The sequence below is a fragment of the Cynocephalus volans genome, chromosome X (genome assembly GCF_027409185.1).
Source record: "Cynocephalus volans isolate mCynVol1 chromosome X, mCynVol1.pri, whole genome shotgun sequence".
NCBI classification, from domain to species: Eukaryota; Metazoa; Chordata; class Mammalia; order Dermoptera; family Cynocephalidae; genus Cynocephalus; species Cynocephalus volans.
This window is the reverse complement of record NC_084478.1, coordinates 110,953,322-110,971,672: the sequence shown is the minus strand read 5'-3', so window position 1 is coordinate 110,971,672 and position 18,351 is coordinate 110,953,322. Positions and strand designations below refer to the sequence as shown.

The 18,351-nt window shown below is 42.6% G+C and overlaps 2 protein-coding genes across 2 annotated transcripts; one reads left to right on the top strand and one right to left on the bottom strand.

Annotated features, from left to right (window-relative positions):
• Window positions 1-620: 620 nt before the first annotated feature.
• LOC134368189 (melanoma antigen preferentially expressed in tumors-like) lies at window positions 621-3,294 on the top strand. Its single transcript, XM_063084732.1, has 3 exons — window positions 621-910; window positions 1,373-1,972; window positions 2,781-3,294. The coding sequence occupies exons 1-3, from the start codon at window positions 621-623 to the stop codon at window positions 3,292-3,294; spliced, it is 1,404 nt and encodes a 467-aa protein (XP_062940802.1).
• Window positions 3,295-16,975: 13,681 nt separating this feature from the next.
• On the bottom strand, window positions 16,976-18,091 carry LOC134367601 (igE-binding protein-like; the record flags this gene model as incomplete). Its single annotated transcript, XM_063084353.1, has 1 exon — window positions 16,976-18,091. A coding segment is annotated over one exon (1,116 nt), but the record flags the coding sequence as incomplete, so codon positions are not given.
• Window positions 18,092-18,351: the final 260 nt, after the last annotated feature.

The window sequence follows — 18,351 nt, the reverse complement described above, 5'->3', positions numbered from 1 at the left end:
CTTTCTTCCTCAGTATCTCTTGCAGCTCTTCTTGGTCTGTCTTTGCTTGCCACTAAGCCCACTGATGAGCGTGTGACAGATCATGTGCTGGAATATCGTGCTTTTTCTCGTTTTACTCACAATTATTTTGAAGTTTTGTCATCTGTTTCTAAGTGATGATGAGTATGTGCTTTTGGACAGATTTACATTTGTTTTTTCTTGGTGATTTGCATCATTTTGGAAGGAAGTATTGAGAGGCAGGTAGATAGATGGTCAATGTTGTCTTCTGCTCACTTACCCCTGATTTCTACTGACATTTTATCTTATGCCAATATGTATATGTATGAAGGCACACACAAACGTAAACACTTACACACACACTCGAGTCTATTCCTATTCTATGTCTACAGTGGAGGTCTCCTGAGGTGGATGCCTGATTCACCATCTACAAGGGTACTTCAAAAAGTTCATGGAAAAACAGAATTAAAAGATAATACGGATCTTTTCATGAACTGTCTGAAATACCCAAGTATTTATTCAATAAATATTTTCTCCACTGCTAACCTTGGTGGCAGATAAGGGACTGTGGATGTCTTCTCAGGATTTGTAAATATTCTTCACTCTGAAGCAGGTTCATAAAGATGGACAAAAACGCCCCAGCCACACTACTAGACCTTGCTGTACGAAGTCTGCTGAGTAATGAACGTGTAGCTATCCATGCCCTTGAAGAGCTCCCAAGAGTCATGTTCGCTCCGTTTTTCACTGCCGCCTTCTTGGGTGGTCATAAGAAGGTACTGAGGGAAATGGTGAGGATTTGGCCCTATCCCTGTCTCCACGTCGGGACATTGAGAGTACGGGAGTCACAATATGACAATTTCGAAGCTATGATTGACGGTCTACAGATCCTTCCTGCCCAGAACTCTTCTTCTTGGTAAGACTATGTATAATAGAGACATAGTGAGTCAGCAGGAGGGTATGAGACGGGCGTAGGAGACGGCCTAACAGTCTTTCAAAGGTAGTTAATGGTGAATGCTGAGGATCTCTGTGAGGCTGTTGGTGGAACATTTGGGGTCACTTTAAGGACTCTGATGTCTTACAGAGTTGATTATGGAACAGAAGGGATTGAGGATACTATTAATAGATTATGCCTCCTGGGTATGATTACATGGAAAAAGGACATGGGCATTGAGACTGGGATCATCAGAAGAGAAGAAAAGATGGGGAAAAGAAAGAAAGGCGCTAAATTTTTATGGAAAAGGCTTTGTTGGTAAATGGTGTATGGACTGAAGACCAGGGATAAAGGGATTTTGTTTCAGCTTCCCATCATTGATCCTGCTGGGTTGTATTAAAATCAGCTACCTCTCAGATATTCTGTCTTCTCCTCTCCTTACAGGGAGCCAAAACTGAGGATTCTAGATTTAAGTCAGAATCCAGGCTGCAGGACCACATGCTCTGAGATCAGGACCACATTCCCTTTCTGTTTTCGTTCATGTGTTCACTCTCAGCACTCTATCGTGAAAACAGAAGAAGCCCCACAAAGAGTTAGGTGCCCCGGAACTGTAAATTCAGAGTCTGAGCCTCAGTCATCCAGGGAACCTGTGGAATTATTAGTGAACATTTCCCTAGATAGTACCTGGAGAACAGGGCGATTTCTTTCTTTACTTCGAAATAAAGTAGAGCAGAGCTTTGGGTCCTTGCACCTCTGCTGCAGAGTTTTGCAATTTGATGGAAGGCTTGCCCACGAACACATCCTGCAGCTTCTGGATATGGGATGCATTGGTCACCTGAAAGTGGATGACATTTATCTGAGTCAAGTCACCACCCTTTTGGCTCAGATGACCCACCTCCACAGCCTTAGTATGTCTCACATCCGTTTTACATCTTGTGTGAGGAGACGCTTTGGGACTTTTCTCACCCATCTTGGGCAGATGAACACCCTTCAGCAGATCCGTTTGTATTCCTGCCGCACGCATCCGCTTCAGGAACTGCTCAGGTGAGGAGCTGCGGAAAGACCTGGGTTCCCTGAACCACCCCGTTGTTAAGACAGGAGAGCAACCATTCTTGGATATTCCTAATCTCCTTGTAACCCATTCCTCCTTCCACCTCAATATGGGCACTGCTGGGTGTATGAAACTGGCCAGGCTAGAGAAGCTAGAAAATTATGATGTGATCATTCATTCTTTCAGTCAGTCAGTCGACCATGTGCAGACACCATGATAAGTCTGTAGATACATTGGTGAAAAAGACCCAGTCTTTCTCCCCTTGGAGTTTACAGCCTTTTAGGGAGGAAGGGGAGACGTTCAGATGGAGAAATGTTTTATGCTGTGGCACTGATGCACCTCATCATGGTCTGGCTAGAACAGTTAATACTGCCAGATCATTTTGCTCCTGTATTTTACCCAAGCGTTAGGCCCTGAGTAGAGAGCTTGTCATTTGGGTTTTGGTCAAAGGGAATCCTTAGTTGACTGCTTTCCCAGTTCCCTCCCCACCAAATAAGTAAACTAAATCCACCATTGATTTCATTGTAAGTACTAAGTGCATTAAATTTTTTTCCACTTAATCTTTCCCACAACTCTACATAATAGTTGCTATTGTGCATGTTTTAAAGATTTAAGAAACTGTATCTGAGAGTGGAAAAGTAATTTTCTTAGAGTCTGATTCCAAAGCCCACATTGTTAACTGCTGTTGCAACATATGTGCAAATTAGTTTATTCTAGAGCCGTAGATACCTCTAACTCAGGACTCCTTGTCCTGGTCCAATCCTCATTGTGCAGAAATAACTTTCTTTTTTCTGTCTACAGATACCTGCCACCTCAGTTGGATGCATTGTATCTCTCTTTCTGTGGACTTTCTAACAGAGGCATCACTGTCCTGTCCCAGAGCCCTGCAGCCACCCATCTAAGATTGCTGAGTCTCAGCAACGTCGAGATATCCCGGGAACTTTCTGAGTCCTTCCAGACTCTGCTGGCAAGTGTCTCAGGCACCCTGGAGTATCTACAGATAACTAGTTGCCTGATAACTGATTCTACTCTCACTGCTGTCATTCCGGCCCTGAGCCGCTGTTCCCACCTCTGTGTCTTTAGCTTCGCCTCCAACCCCATTACAATGCGTGTGCTCACCAGTCTTCTGCAGCACTTAACAAACCTGACGGAGCTGAAGCGTGTAATTTATCCTGTCCCTGTCCATTGCTATGAACAATTGCATAATCCTCGCAGTTTGAACCGACAGAAGCTTTCTGAAGTGCAGGCCCAATTGAAGGCGATGCTGCAGGTGGTAAAGCGGAATGACATGCGCTGGACCAGTTCTCCTGAGTGATTTTCATGGTACAAGGACTTGATTTAACACTGACGTGCGGCCATTAAAGCACGTAGTGTTCTCACCTGTAGCCCAAGTTTTAGAGACACATATGTAAAATTTTATAGTTCCAGGAACCTCGCGTTAGGAAGATTCCATGTGTAACTGACCTCTATAAAAATAAAGAACTCTAAAGAAAACAGAGGGCTTTGAGAGGTCCTATGGGTCTCTTACCCATTGTCCTCCAAATCCTCCTCCTTGCTCCTGACCACAGTGTTGGGTATGTGACATTGGCTGACCTAGTCATGGTATACCATTTCCCTGTCCAGACTAATTGGTTCACTTACAGGTACTTGACACAAGTCAAAAGAGTTGAAACCTTTTCTTGATGATATTTTGGAATAGTTGGTGGTTATTGAAGCCAATAATTTTACCCTCCAAGGTCCTTTAAACTTCTCATATTTATGACGGCCTTAGGCTGCTTATGAGAAACTATTTGCATCTAAAAGGAAAAAAACCAAACCAAAACAAACAAGCCAAACCTATGTCCACTACCTACTGGTGTCTTTATCAGTCCGTTGCTACCTCCTTTCTTAGGTCTTAGAAACCTGTGGCTCAGTCGTTCCTTATATCACACCCATTCACCAAGGATCTCTTATTAGTTCAGTACTGTTCCAGGTGCTAAGAATAAAAAGGCAAATAAGACAAAGCCCCTACTTCCAGCCACTCAGAATACAGCTGTTCCTATGATTTGTCTGTTCCCCTACTCTTTCTTAGGGCGTTTGGGAAAGTTATTTAAACCCCGTGTACCCCAGGTTTTTTTTTTTTTTTTCCACACACTCTGTTCAATCCACGCTGGCCTCTTTATGCTGTTGGATAGCTCCTCAACACTCAGGTCATGGCTTTAATGTTACCTCCTCGGAGAGGTTTTCTCTTACTTCCCTTTACTTATTGTACTTCCCTTACTTCCTTTGCTTCCCTTACTTTACCATGTTGTAGCTCTCTCTCAATGTACCATGTATGTTCCCTTCATGGTACCCATCGTTCCATATGCATTTGCTCCCTCTGCTCTTACAGCAATAATTTGTGCATATCGTTTACCCGTTGAAGTGAAAGCACTGCACTTCAAAGACTTAGTAAGAGAATAGAATGTTAAAATAACTAATTAAATATCTGTTTGTATGATTACACATTAAAATGGTAAAACATTGCATTTCAACGACTTAGTAAGAAAAAGATGTAATATTAATTAATAACTTTTTCTAATCGTTTACATGCTGAAATGCCAACAGACTGAATGTCAATGAGTCAGTAACAAAAATGAATGAAAAGTTACTAATTAAAAATTAATGTACAGCATTCCCTGTTGAAATGAAATCAGACCACAATTTAAAGACTTAGTAAGAAACAAGTTGCAAGGTAGTTAATGTGTTTATACTGTTTCCATGTTAAAATGATAACATACTTTTTTCAGACTCAGTTAAAAAAATAATTAAAATTAAATAATTTTGTTCTTGTTGGTTACATGTTGGAATAACATACTGTATTCCAAAGACTTAGAGAAAAGAATGTAAAAAATAATAATTAATAAAAATAGTTAATAATGTTTTTATTGCTTTCATTGTGTAATGACAACATACTGCATTTCCAACTTAGAAAGTAAAACATGTTAAAATAACCAAAACAGAATTTGTATGTGTTTTTTTCTTGGTGGAATAACAGATGTGGTTTTAGTTTGCATTTCCCTGATGATAAGTGATGTTGGGCATTTTTTCATGTATCTGTTGGCCATTTGTGGGTCTTCCTTTGAAAAATGCCTATTCAGCTCCTTTGCCCATTTTTTAATTGGGTTACTTGTTTTTCTGTTGCAAAGTTGTTTGAGTTCATTGTGTATTCTGGATATTGATCCTTTGTCCAATGTATATTTTGCAAATGTTTTCTCCCACTATGTTGGTTGTCTTTAACTCTGTTAATTGTTTCTTTTGCTGTGCAGAGCCTTTTTAGTTTGATATAATCCCACTTGTTTATTTTTCCTTTAGTAGCCCATGCTTTGGGGGTTGTATTCACGACGTCAGTGCCCAGTCGCACTTCCTGGAGTGCTTCTCCTATGTTTTCTTTAAGTAGTCTTATTGTTTCAGGGTGTATATTTAATTCTTTAATCCATTTTGAGTTGATATTGGTATATGATGAGAGATATGGGTCTAGTTTCGTTCTCCTGCATATGGATATCCAGTTATCCCAGCACCATTTGCTGAAGAGGCAGTCTCTTCCCGAATGTATAGGCTTGGTGTCTTTGTCAAAGATCAGATGGCTGTAGGTGGGTGGGTTGATTTCCGGATTCTCTATTCTATTCCATTGATCACTCTGTCTGTTTTTATGCCAGTCCCATGCTGTTTTGGTTATTATAGCTTTGTATTATAGCTTGAAGTCAGGTAGTGTTATGACTCCAGCTTTATTTTTATATTTCTTTCTTTCTTTCTTTCTTTCTTTCGTTCTTTCTTTCTTTCTTTCTTTCTTTCTTTCTTTCTTTCTTTCTTTCTTTCTTTCTTTCTTTCTTTCTTTCTTTCTTTCTTTCCCTCCCTCCTTCCTTCCTTCCTTCCTTCCTTCCTTCCTTCCTTCCTTCCTTCCTTCCTTCCTTCCTTCCTTCCTTCCTTCCTTCCTTCCTTCCTTCCTTCCTTCCTTCCTTCCTTCTTTCTTTCTTTTTGCTCAGAACTGCTTTGACTATGAATGGTCTTTTGTTATTCCGTATAAATGTCTAGATAGCTTTTTCCTTTTCTGAGAAAAATGTAATTGGAATTTTCGTGGGGATTGCATTGAATTTGTATAGCACTTTGGGTAGTATGGACATTTTCACAATGTTGATTCTTCCAATCCAAGTGCATGGGATATCTTTCCATCTTCTTGTGTCCTCTTTAATTTCTCTCAACAGTGGTTTGTAATTCTCAGTATAGAGCTTTTTCACATCCTTGGTTAACTCTATTCCTAAGTATTTTATTTTATGGGTGGCTATCGTAAATGGGCAAGCTTTCTTGATTTCTCTTTCTGCATGTTCACTACTGGAGAATAGAAATGCTACCGATTTTTCTGTGTTGATTTTGTATCCTGCAACTTTGCTGAAATCATTTATCAACTCCAAGAGTTTTTTTGTAGAGGCTTTAGGCTGTTTCATGTCATCTGCAAACAGGGACAGTTTGACTTCATCTTTTCCAATCTGGATGCCCTTTATTTCCTTCTCTTCTCTGATTGATCTGGCTAGTACTTCCAACACTATGTTCAATAGGAGAGGTGAGAGTGGGCATCCTTGTCTAGTTCCTGTTCTTAAGGGAAAGCTTTTCCCCATTCAGAATGATATTGGCAGTGGGTTTATCATAAATGGCTTTAATTATGTTGAGATACTTTCCGTCTCTACCTAAATTGTAGAGAGTCTTTATCACGAACGAGTGTTGAATTTTGTCAAATGCTTTTTCAGCATCAATAGAGATGATCATATGGTCCTCGTGTTTGATTTGGTTGATGTGGTGTATCACATTTATTGCTTTGCATATGTTGAACCAACCTTGCATCCCTGGGACGAATCCCACTTGATCACGTTGTATAATTTTGCGTATGTGCTGCTGTACTCTGTTAGCTAGTATTTTATGGAGGATTTTTGCATCTATATTCATCAAGGATATTGGCCTGCAGTTTTCTTTTCTTATTATATCTTTGTCTGGTTTTGGTATCAGGGTGATGTTTGCTTCATAGAATGAGTTTGGGAGAATTGCCTCTGTTTCAACCTTTTGGAATAGTTTGTAGAGAACTGGTGTCAATTGCTCTTTGAATATTTGGTAGAATTCTGCAGTGAACCCATCTGGTCCTGGGCTTTTCTTTGTTGGGAGCCTTCTGATAACAGCTTCAATCTCTTTTAGTGTTATTGGTCTGTTCAGATTTTCTACATCATCATGGCTCAGTTTTGGCAGTTTGCGTGGGTCCCGAAATTTAGCCATTTCCTCCAGATTTTCAAATTTGTTGGCATATAGTGGTTTATAGTAGTCAATAATGATTTCTTGTATTTCTGCAGTATCAGTTGTAATACCACCTTTTTCATTTCTAATTTTTGTTATTTGGGGCTTCTGTCATCTCCTTTTAGTTAGCCATGCTAGTGGTTTGTCAATTTTATTTATCTTTTCAAAAAACCAACTTTTTGTTTCATGGATCTTTTGTATCATTTTTCAGATTTCTATTTCATTTAGTTCTCCTCTGATCTTAATGATTTCTGTCCATCTGCTAAATCTGGGTTTGGATGGTTCTTGTTTTTCTAGTTCTTTAAGTTGAAGTATTCGATTGTTTACTTGCCATCTTTCCATTCTTCTGAAGTAAGCATTTAATGTGAGAAATTTCCCAGTTAGTACTGCTTTTGCAGTATCCCACAGGTTTTGGTATGATGTATCATTGTTTTGATTAGTTTCAATAAATTTTTGATTTCCTGTTTGATTTCTTCTTGGACCCATATGTCATTAAGTAGAATGCTCTTTAATTTCCATGTGTTTGTATTGTTTCCAGAATTTCGTTTGTTATTGATTTCTAGTTTTAATCCATTGTGATCTGAAAAAATACATGGGATAATTCCAATTTTTTTGAATTTGCTGAGACTTGATTTTGACCTAACATGTGATCTATCCTGGAGAATGATCCATGTGCTGATGAGGAGAATGAATATTCTGAGGTTTCTGGATGGAATGTTCTGTAGATATCTGCCAAGTCCAATTGGTCTAGAGTGTTGTTTAGATCTTGTGTTTCTCTGCTGATTCTTTGCCTAGATGATCTGCCCAATATTGATAGTAGGGTGCTCAGGTCCCCTGCTGTTATGGTATTATTGTCTATCTCCTTCTTTAGGCCAATTAGAGTTTGCTTTATAAATCTGGCTGCTCCAACATTGGGTGCATATATAGTTATGGTTGTTATGTCTTCTTGATGGATGAATCCTTTTATCCTTATGTAGTGGCCCTCTTTATCTCTTTTTATGGTTTTTAGTTTAAAGTCTATTTTATCAGATATAAGAATAGCTACTCTGGCTCATTTTTCATTTCTATTTGCATGGTATATCTTTTTCCATCCTTTCACTCTCAGTCTATGTGTGTCTTTATGGGTGAGGTGAGTCTCTTGAAGGCAGCAAACAGTTGGGTCCATACTTTTACTCCAGTCAGTCAGTGTCTGTCTTTTGAGTGAGGAATTTAATCCTTTTACATTAAGAGTTGTTATTGAAAAGTGTTGATTTACTCCTAGCATTTTATTGATTTTTGTTTGGATGTCTTAAGTGTCTTTTGTTCATTTCTTTCTGATTTAATGTTTGTCTTCTGTTTTTGTTGGTTTCCTGGGTTGTAGATAAACTTTTTTTTTTCCTCATTGTTAGCATTTTTATTTAACTAGTGGGTTTTGAATTTTCTTGAGTTTTTATGGCAGTGGCAGTTATTATTCAGGTACCAAAAAAGAAAGACAGTGTCTTTTGCAAAGTAGACGTTTTCAATTTTAATGAAGTCCAAGTTATTAAAGACTTCTTTCATAGATTGTGCCTTCGGCGTTATATATAAAAACCCCAAATCATCTGGGTTTTCTCCTATGTTCTATAACTTGCCTTTTGCTGGGTCTGTGATCCAGTTTGAGCTATTATTTACAAAGACTTAACGGGTCTGTGTCTAGATTCAGGTTGTTGCATTTGGGTGTGCAGTTGTTTCAGCACCATTTGTTTTAGAGACTATCTTTTCTCCATTGCATTGCCTTTGTCCCTTTTTCAAAGTTCAGTTGACTATATTTGTGTGGATCTGTTTCTGGCCTCTCAATTATATTCCAATGCTCGATCTGCTTATTCTTTCACCAATACCACAGTGTCTGGAACACCGTTGCTTTAAAGTGAGTCTTGACATTGGGTAGTGTCAGTCATTTGACTTTCTTCTTCCTCTTCAGTATGGTATTGGGTATTCTGGGTCTTTGCTTCTCCATGTAAGCATTAGAATCCATTTGATCATATTCACAAAATAACTTGCTTTGATGGTGATGAATCTATAGGTCCGTTGGGAAGAACTGATATCCTGATAACATCTTGAGTTTGTACCCAAAAACACAGAATATGTCATTTATTCAGTTCTTTGACTTCTTTCTTTGGAGTTTTGTAGATTTCCTCATACAGATCTTATGGGTGTGCATGTGTGCGTGTGCGTGTGCGTGTGTGTCTGTGTGTGTGTGTGTGTGTGTGTGTGTGAGAGTGTCAGTATAAGTGTGTATATCTAGGTGATCCCTAAGTCTTTTGCATTGTGGGGTGCTAATGTAAATTATATTGTGTTTTTAATTTCAAATTCCAATTGTTCGTTTCTGGTATGAAGGAGAACGATTAACTTCTTTATATTAACCTTGTAACCTGCAACCTTGATTTAATTGCTTATTAGTTCCATGAGCATTTTTTAAATATGTTTATTTAATCCTTCTGATTTTCTACACAGACAAACATGTCATCTCTGAGCAAAGACAGTTTTATTTTTTCCCTCCCAATCCGTATACTTTTTATGTCCCCTTCTTGTGATATTGTGTTACCCAGGATTTCTAGTATGATGATGAAAAAAATTGGCGAGCAGGAACATCTTTGTTTTGTTCCTCATCTTAGCAGGAAAGCTTCCAGTTTTTAACCATTAGGTATGATGTTAGCTGTAGGGGTTTTGTACATGTACCCCTCTATTTCAAGTTTGGTTTTTGTTTTTTTGGTTTTTTATTTTAAATCAACTTTATTGAGTCATAATCTATACATAAAATGTGTCCATTGTAAAACTGTAATTTGAGGAGTTTTGTTTTGTTTTGTGTTTTTACCCCACCCAATTATGCCCCAACTTTCCTCCCCATCTCCCCCCCCGACCCCCACTCCACTTTGTGGCCTTAGGAATGTTCCCTCCATCTGTAAGACCAGCACACTATTGTGGTCTTTCTTTCCTTCTTTCCTTCTCTCTTAGCTCCCACATATGAGTGAACACATGTGGTATGTGTTCATATCCCTATGTGCTTTGCTTATTTCAGTCAAAATAAGTTACTCCAGGTTCATCCATGTTGTTGCTATCGGGAGTGTTTCATTCTTTTTTACGTCAGGGTAGTATTCCACAGTGTATATATACCCCAGTTTCCTGACCAGTCATCCATTGATGGACATTTCCTTTTGCTCCATATCTTGGCTGTTGCAAACAGAGGTGCTCTGAGGTTTTTCTTTCTTTTTTTTAAAGTCATGAGTGGCTGTTGGATTTTCTCTAATGTTTTTTATGCATCCATTGATATGATCGTGTGGTTTTCCTTCAACAGCCTGTTGTTGTGGTAGATTACATTAATTGATTTTCAAATGTCACATCAGCCTTGCATACCTGGAATAAATTCCACTTGGTCTGGGTGTAGAATTATTTTTACACATTGGTGGATTTGATTTGCCAGTATTTTGTTGAGGATGTTTGCATCTATGTTCACGAGAGATATTGGTATGTAGTTTTATTTTCTTTTTATGTCTTTGCCTGGTTTTGCTATTTAATGCTGGCTACATAGAATGAGTCAGGAAGAACAGATTAAGCATCCCTAATCCAAAAAATTCAAACCCCAAATGCACCAAAACCTAAAACTTTTTGAGTGCTGACATGACACTCAAAGCAAGTGCTCACTGGAGCATTCCAGATTTTGGATTTTTGAATTAGGGATGTTCAAATTGTATGTGTTCTGCAAATATTCCAAAATATGAAAAAAGAAATCCCAAATCCAAAACACTTCAGGCCCCAAGCATTTTGGATAAAAGATACTCAATCTCTATTCCCTCTGCTTCTTCTATCGTCTGGAAGAGATTGTACAGAATTGGTATAATTTCTTCTATGTTTGGCAGAATACACAATTGAACCCATCTGGGCCTGGTGCTTTCTGCTTCAGAAGGTTATTAATTATAGATTCATTTGAAATAAATGTAGGCTTATTAAGATTGTCTATTCAAAATGGATTTTAAGTTGTGAAATAGATGGGTTTATGATCTTTTATTGTTTTGTGTTTTGTGTATTTAATTGCTTGATTGAGATATATTTACAAATTTAAATTGTACAATTTAGTGGCTTTTAGGGTATTCACATATATGTGCAATGACCACCCTAGTCTGTCCCGCGCTACCGTCTCGCCAGCAAGAACGACGCGGCACACAAAGGATCCTTCTGCAGATCAGCTTTAATGCATCTTGAGAGGGAGAGCATAAGCTTGCCAAAAATGGAGACCCCGAGCGAGGGAACCCGCGCCCTTTATATAGAGACTGCTCCTCGCCTAGGACGTGCTCCTACCTTATTGGTGGCTGCCTAATCGGCCCAGGCGTGTTACCGAGCAGCCCTGCCCTCCACCGGAAATCAGCGCCATCTTATAATGGCGATTTCGGGCAGCTCCTCACATCTCCCCCTTTTTTATCATTTAAAGCGGCTGGTACAAGCTCGGCGGTCGCGGACAAATTAGCCAGCGTTCCTCTCCTAGGTCGTCCCTCCACAGACTTTGACCTTACCCGTCATAGGTTGACCCTATCGCCACCGGGCACCATGTCTTAGGTTGGTTCAAGTCTGGGGGAAGTTGCCCGTCTCTGGACACACTGGAGCCTGTTGTTACACATAGACCTGTTTGAGCAAGGGCGAACTCCTCTGAACAAGCTTCAGGGAGGCCAGCCAACAGGAAGGGGGAAGGGGAGTCAGAGCAGGCTAATCCTTAAGCATGGACAGCCAAACGTCAGGGTTGGCCCCCTGTTCCAGGGCTAGAAATGCCTGGGCAATGACTACCCTGTCTCTCTGGGTCTGGGCTTTTAATCTGCAGACCAACCATAGTAGGAGCACAGTTCCCCCACATAAGAACATGCCAACCCCAATCACTCCTGCCCACTCCTTGAAGTGGGACACGGCCGTTTTAATCCATGAGGACAGTCCGACTGCGAAGGAGACATCCACTCTTGTTGAATTCACGGACACAATGGCCGTGCGCAGCAAGGTCATCAGATCGTCAAATTGTCCCGTCCAATTTCCTAAAAGATACTGAGATAATCTGTTAGACAAATTTGCAGCCTTGGTAAAATTTTCATATTGGACACTAGTGACACACAATCCTGAATATTTCCATTGACACCCCAATTGAGCAATTTGCCATAAAACGTCTATTTGTTCCTGCACAAGATCTACCCGCTGGTTAACCACCATTAATCCTCCCTTCAGCTGAGCGTTTAGCGCAGTCTGTGTTTCTAGGGCCTGTGTTACCGCGGAGGACAAATTATTCAACGTGGTGGCAGTCTGTACCGTGGTAGTCAAGGAGACGGCAGCAGCTGTGGCTGCACCTGCCGCCAGGGATACGGCGGCGACTATTGCCGCAGTGAGACCAAAATCCCTCCTCTGCCTGAACAAGACCATAGTATTGGGAGCTTCTACTGGGACAGGAATCCATCTAGGCATTCGAGCAACTATGGCCAAATTGAACAGCGTAGCATTCCAGCACTGTGCATAAAAGCAAGTATAGTTATCACAAGCAATCTGACTCCTCTCATCACTAATATTAGTTAAAATAAACATGAAAGGAGGATAAAGGCAAACTGGTGTTGGCGGGACAGAGTAATTTGTTCCAAGCTGTTTTATGGACACAGTGGATTCAAAGGACTCAGTCACATTCCACTCAAAAGAGGCATTTCCCCAACCACCGCCTTTTGAAAAGGCAAACGGTGAAAGGTCCGTGCAGCTGCCATTTACCCCACACAACAGCCAAACATCAAATGGGTTGGAACGGATCGCCATCGTGGGGTTTTGATATGTCCAATTTAGGCCTGAAGAGGTAGCATTATACTGGGTACCCATATAAGGCGAAAAGGTAAAGTAATTTTTTAGTGCCCACCCCGCCTTTTTAGACTGGCAGCCCGTCCAGGGCGGGGTATCTCCCTCCCTTCTGGGGCTCAGGCAATACGGGGCCCATTTTGCCTGAGAGGGAATACTGGTATTGTTCTTTGGATCAAAAGCAGGCCACACTCCAGACAGCCAAGAAGCATTGGCCGAACCTGGATGTTCTGGCCTATCAAACCACGCCGCGGTTTGATTATAAAGCTTTATGCATGGAATCTCAGACCAGGACCGATTAGAAACCATCCAAAAACATAGACTGCCTGTTAAAGAAAAATTTCGACTTTTTCCAATACCCGCTATCTCCGTGTCTTCAGGTAGATAAGGTAGATCCAAAGTCTTATTAGAACTGAAAAACCGAGGAAACAACCTAGTATCATGATGAACTGGCATCGGGAGGGGGAAGGTCGACAGTATCCCCCAGCGCGGCTCGCCCAAGGCCGTTGGGGTCTTGATCATCACCATCAGAATAGGGAGGAACAGCCAGATCTTCCAGCTCAGATGGGGTCTTGGCGCCATCCTTCCGTTCTGGGACCGTCCTGGTAAGCCTCTCAGGGACCCAGAAAGGGTTATCTTCATTCTGTGGGAAAACACACACAGCTCCCCTGGATCTTATAAGAATAGGATCCGGTCCTTTCCATTCGTTAGACAACACATCTTTCCATTTTACCATTTCTTTTGGCCTGTCTGGCTCTGAGCAATGACGCTCGGCCGCTGTTTGTCCATGCTCATCTAAATTCAGGTAATTTAAAGTAAATAATGCCAGGGAAATCACTGTCCTTGGTACTGGAGGAAGTTCCTTCATAATTCCCCCTTTTTGTTTTTGTAAGTATGATTTTAATGTGCGATGGGCACGTTCTACGATACCTTGTCCTTGGGGGTTATAGGGTAGGCCAGTCAAATGGGTTACTTCCATATAATGGCAGAACTGTCTGAATTTTTGGGAAGTGTAGGCAGGTCCATTATCTGTTTTAAGGACCCTGGGCTTACCCCAGGCACTCCAGGCCTCGAGACAATGTTGGATTACATGGGAAGCCTTCTCTCCCGATAGGGGAGAAGCATGTAAAATACCAGAACAAGTGTCAATGGACACATGTAAATACTGGAGTTTTCCAAAAGAGGCAACATGGGTAACATCCATTTGCCAAACCTGCAGCGGTCTTACGCCTCTTGGGTTGACCCCCACATGAGATATAGGCAAAAATTGGCAACAGTTTTGACATTGGGTCACTATTTCTCTAGCTTCTTTTCTAGTTAAGGAAAACTGACGGCGCAAGGTTTCGGCCGTTACATGAAACCGTTCATGGAAGCTTTTAGCAGCTTCCAGATTGGAAGACATGGCAACAGCAATCAGCTTTGTAGCTTTGTCGGCCAGGTCATTTCCTAGTGCCATAGGGCCAGGGAGACCTGAATGTGCCCGTATATGAGTTATATAAAATGGGTGTCGCCGAGCTAACAAGCAATTTTGAATTTGTTGAAAGACGCAAGCCACCCTACTGGATGGCTTGATGATACCAGCAAGCTCAAGATGATTAACTGCATTTACTACATAATTAGAATCAGAGACAACATTTACAGGGCCAGAAAAGGTCTGTAAAACCTCTAGGACTACCAAACATTCAACAACCTGGGGGGAGGTTTCAATATACCTTTTGGAGACAACCTGACCGTCAATCACATAGGCTCCAATCCCCGTCTTGGAGCCATCAGTATAGACTACCAAGCCATCTATTAAGGGCACAGAGGATGTTACCCGGGGAAAAACCACTGCTTGGGACAAGGCAAAATGCAAAAGAGGGTGTTGGGGATAATGATTGTCTATCTGCCCTGGAAACGAGGCGACCAATATGGCCCATTCATTGGAGGCAGCCGTCAGGGCTTGAACCTGAGGCAAAGTATAGGGAACTATCATCATTTCTGGATATTTGCCAAAGTGAGTGAGAGAGGCCTTAAGTCCACGTAAGGCAAGCCGGGCCACAGCATCGGGATACCAATCAATGATTTTCCCTGGTGAAGCATTGGGATGGACCCACAAAAGGGGGCCATTTTGCCAAAGCACGGCAGTTGGCAGTCCCTTTGTTTTACAAAGGCACAAGGAAAAGGGCAATGTGTCATCAAGACGTGTCAATTGAGCTCCCCGTATGGCCTGTTCTACCAACCGCAAGGCCTGTTCTGCTGGCGGAGTGAGGGACCTGGGAGAAGTCAGATGGCTATCACCCTCAAGAATGTCAAACAGCGGCTTCAGGGCCGCAGAGGGGATTTTTAGAAAGGGTCTGAGCCAGTTGATGTCTCCCAACAATTTTTGAAAATCATTTAGAGTTTGTAAGTGGTCCCTTCTTATCTCCACCTTTTGTGGGACAATCTTATCAGGAAAGATAATAGACCCCAAAAAATGTCCAGTATTTGCAATCTGAACTTTATCAGCAGCAATTTGTAGGCCCCAGTGTAACAAGATGGACTGTAAGCAAGGATATGCCTTTTGTAAAACTGTCAAATCTTTGTGGCATAACAGGACATCATCCATATAATGAATCAGGATTAGGGAGGGAAACCGGTGCCTTAAAGGGCTCAGAGCTTCTTGAACATATAGTTGACACATGGTGGGGCTATTTGCCATACCCTGAGGCAAAACCTTCCATTGGAACCTCTTATCAGGTTCCATATGATTAAGTGAAGGGAGAGTAAATGCAAAGCGGGGCTTATCTAGGGGACATAAGGGGATGGAAAAAAAGCAATCCTTAATATCTATAATAACTAAAGGCCAACCTTTAGGTAAGGCGGAGAGAAGCGGAAGACCCCTTTGTACGGGGCCAAAAGAGTTCATCTGTTTATTAATGGCTCTCAGGTCGTGGAGCAATCTCCATTTTCCCGACCTTTTTTTGATTACAAATATCGGGGTATTCCAGGGAGAGGTGGACGGTTCAAGATGTCCAAGCCTTAGCTGCTCCTGTACTATCTGTGTTGCTGCCCTCAATTTCTCAGAGGACAATGGTCATTGAGGAACCCACACCGGATCCTCCGTTTTCCACGGAATGGGTCGTGCTGCCTCAATGGCGCCTAGGAAAAACCCAGACCCTGTCTACCTGGGTTGCCTTCAGGGAGAATGGGTTCAACCCGGCCCTGTTCCCTGGCTCCTAAACCCCTTCCCTGTTTATGACCCATCTTGGCCATTATCTCCTTAGCTTGAGAGGAGTATTCATTAGACAACTTAACTCCCATCTTTTGTAAAATATCACGCCCCCAGAGGTTAACGGGGAGCGGAAGCACGTAGGGAGTAAAATGTCCCTCTTGTCCCTCTGTCGTTTTCCAGGACAAGGTAGCGGAACTAATAGTAGGACTGGCCTGATAACCGAGGCCTTGTAGAGAATGTGAGGACTTAATGACAGGCCAAGACTTTGGCCACCAATGGGTGGAAATAATACTCTTATCTGCACCAGTATCCATAATGCCTTCAAACAATTTTCCCTCAACCCACAACTTTAGCTTAGGTCTCTCATTTAGGGAGACCATCAGGTAGGCGGAATCCATGCCCGAGGAGCCCATTTTTTCTCGCCCAGGCTCTGAAGGTCCGGCGACCTCTGGGAGGAGCAGCAATTGAGCTATCCTGTCTCCTTTGGTAATAGAAAAAACTCCTCCTGGGCATGTGCACAGGACTTGGATCTCGGGGCTATGTTGACAGTCAACTACCCCAGGGTAGACAATAAGACCGTTTAAAGTTAACGATCCTCTGCCAATTATAAGGCCCACGGTTCCAGGCAGTAGGGGTCGAATAGGCTGCACAGGAACCGGCTGGACGCCCATTTGTGGCATTAATAAGAAGTCGGAGGAGGCGTGCAGGTCCAATCCTGTGTGTCTTCCGACAGGCTCTCCTCCCTTTCTCCTCGACTCTGGTTGGCCTTGTCCCCATACTTGTGGGGGCCCTGGGAACGGGGGCCCATCTTCACGTTTTTTTGAACCACTTGGTGTTGTTCTGTGAGTGGCGGAAGGAGTCGCCCTTTGATATCTCTAATGGAACGGCAGAGAGCAGCCTTATGATATCCCTTGGAACAGCGGGAACAGAGGGAGTCTGTACTCTGGGGGCCCTTATCCCTGTCCGGGGCTTGGCAGTCCTTTTTTAAATGTCCCGGTTGACCGCATTTAAAACAAACTCTCTGGTTCCGCCCCTGTCTTGGCTGTCCCTGTCTAGGCAGTCTCTGCGACTGGAGGATGGCAGCTGCCAGCCCTGCATTGGTCAGGGGTCCCCCGAGTTCTCGACAAACTCTGAGCCAATCCTGTACACCTTTACCTTTTCTGGGCGCTATGGCCGCGCGGCATTCCTGGGTCGCCTGCTCAAAAATCAGTTGTTCAACAAGAGGCGCAGCCTGATCAGGGTCCCCAAAGATGCGCCCCGCTGCTTCTGTCATTCGAGCCACAAAATCTGAGAATGGTTCCTGAGGTCCCTGAATGATCTTAGTAAGTTGTCCAGAAGCTTCCCCTTTTTGGGGGAGTGCCTTCCAAGCCTTAATGGCAGTGCTAGAAACTTGAACATAAGCACCCCATGGGAAAGCCGTCTGATCAGCGGCAAATGGGCCCTGGCCTGTTAACATATCAAAGGTCCAATCTCGCTGCTCGGGGGTCAGTGCAGCAGCGTTTGCCCTGGCTTGAGCTTGTGCAGCCTCATGCCATAGCGCCTTCCATTCCATGTATTGACCCATGGTAGGGAGCGCTGCCTTAGCCAACATTTGCCAGTCAGCGGGTGTCATAGCCACACCAGCAAACCTTTCTAGCATTACTAGAGTAAAATTGGCATTTACACCATATTTTCTAACCGCCTCTGCTAGATCCTTAATTTGGGTGTACTCGACGGGGGCATGAACTCTCCCTCCGCCCTCAACCTCAAAAACTGGGAAGGCAGCTTGAACCTTTTTCCTCACTTTATCAGAGAGGAATGAGAAGGGATTAGAAGACTGCACGTAAGGAGGAGGCGCCGAAGGCGCAGGCCGTGCGGGGGCCACTGGGGGCGGCCGGCATTTCCACTCCCCGAGTGGTCTCCGCCGCCTGTCGGGATGATATCTCTCCTCCTCGTACCTGGCAGCTTCCTCCTCCAAATCGGATTCCTCACTAGGGCTGAGGGGATCGGAGTCGGACTCATCCAGATTTAAATCTTCTAATTCTTGTTTTAAGGCCCCCAGCTCTTGCATAGGGT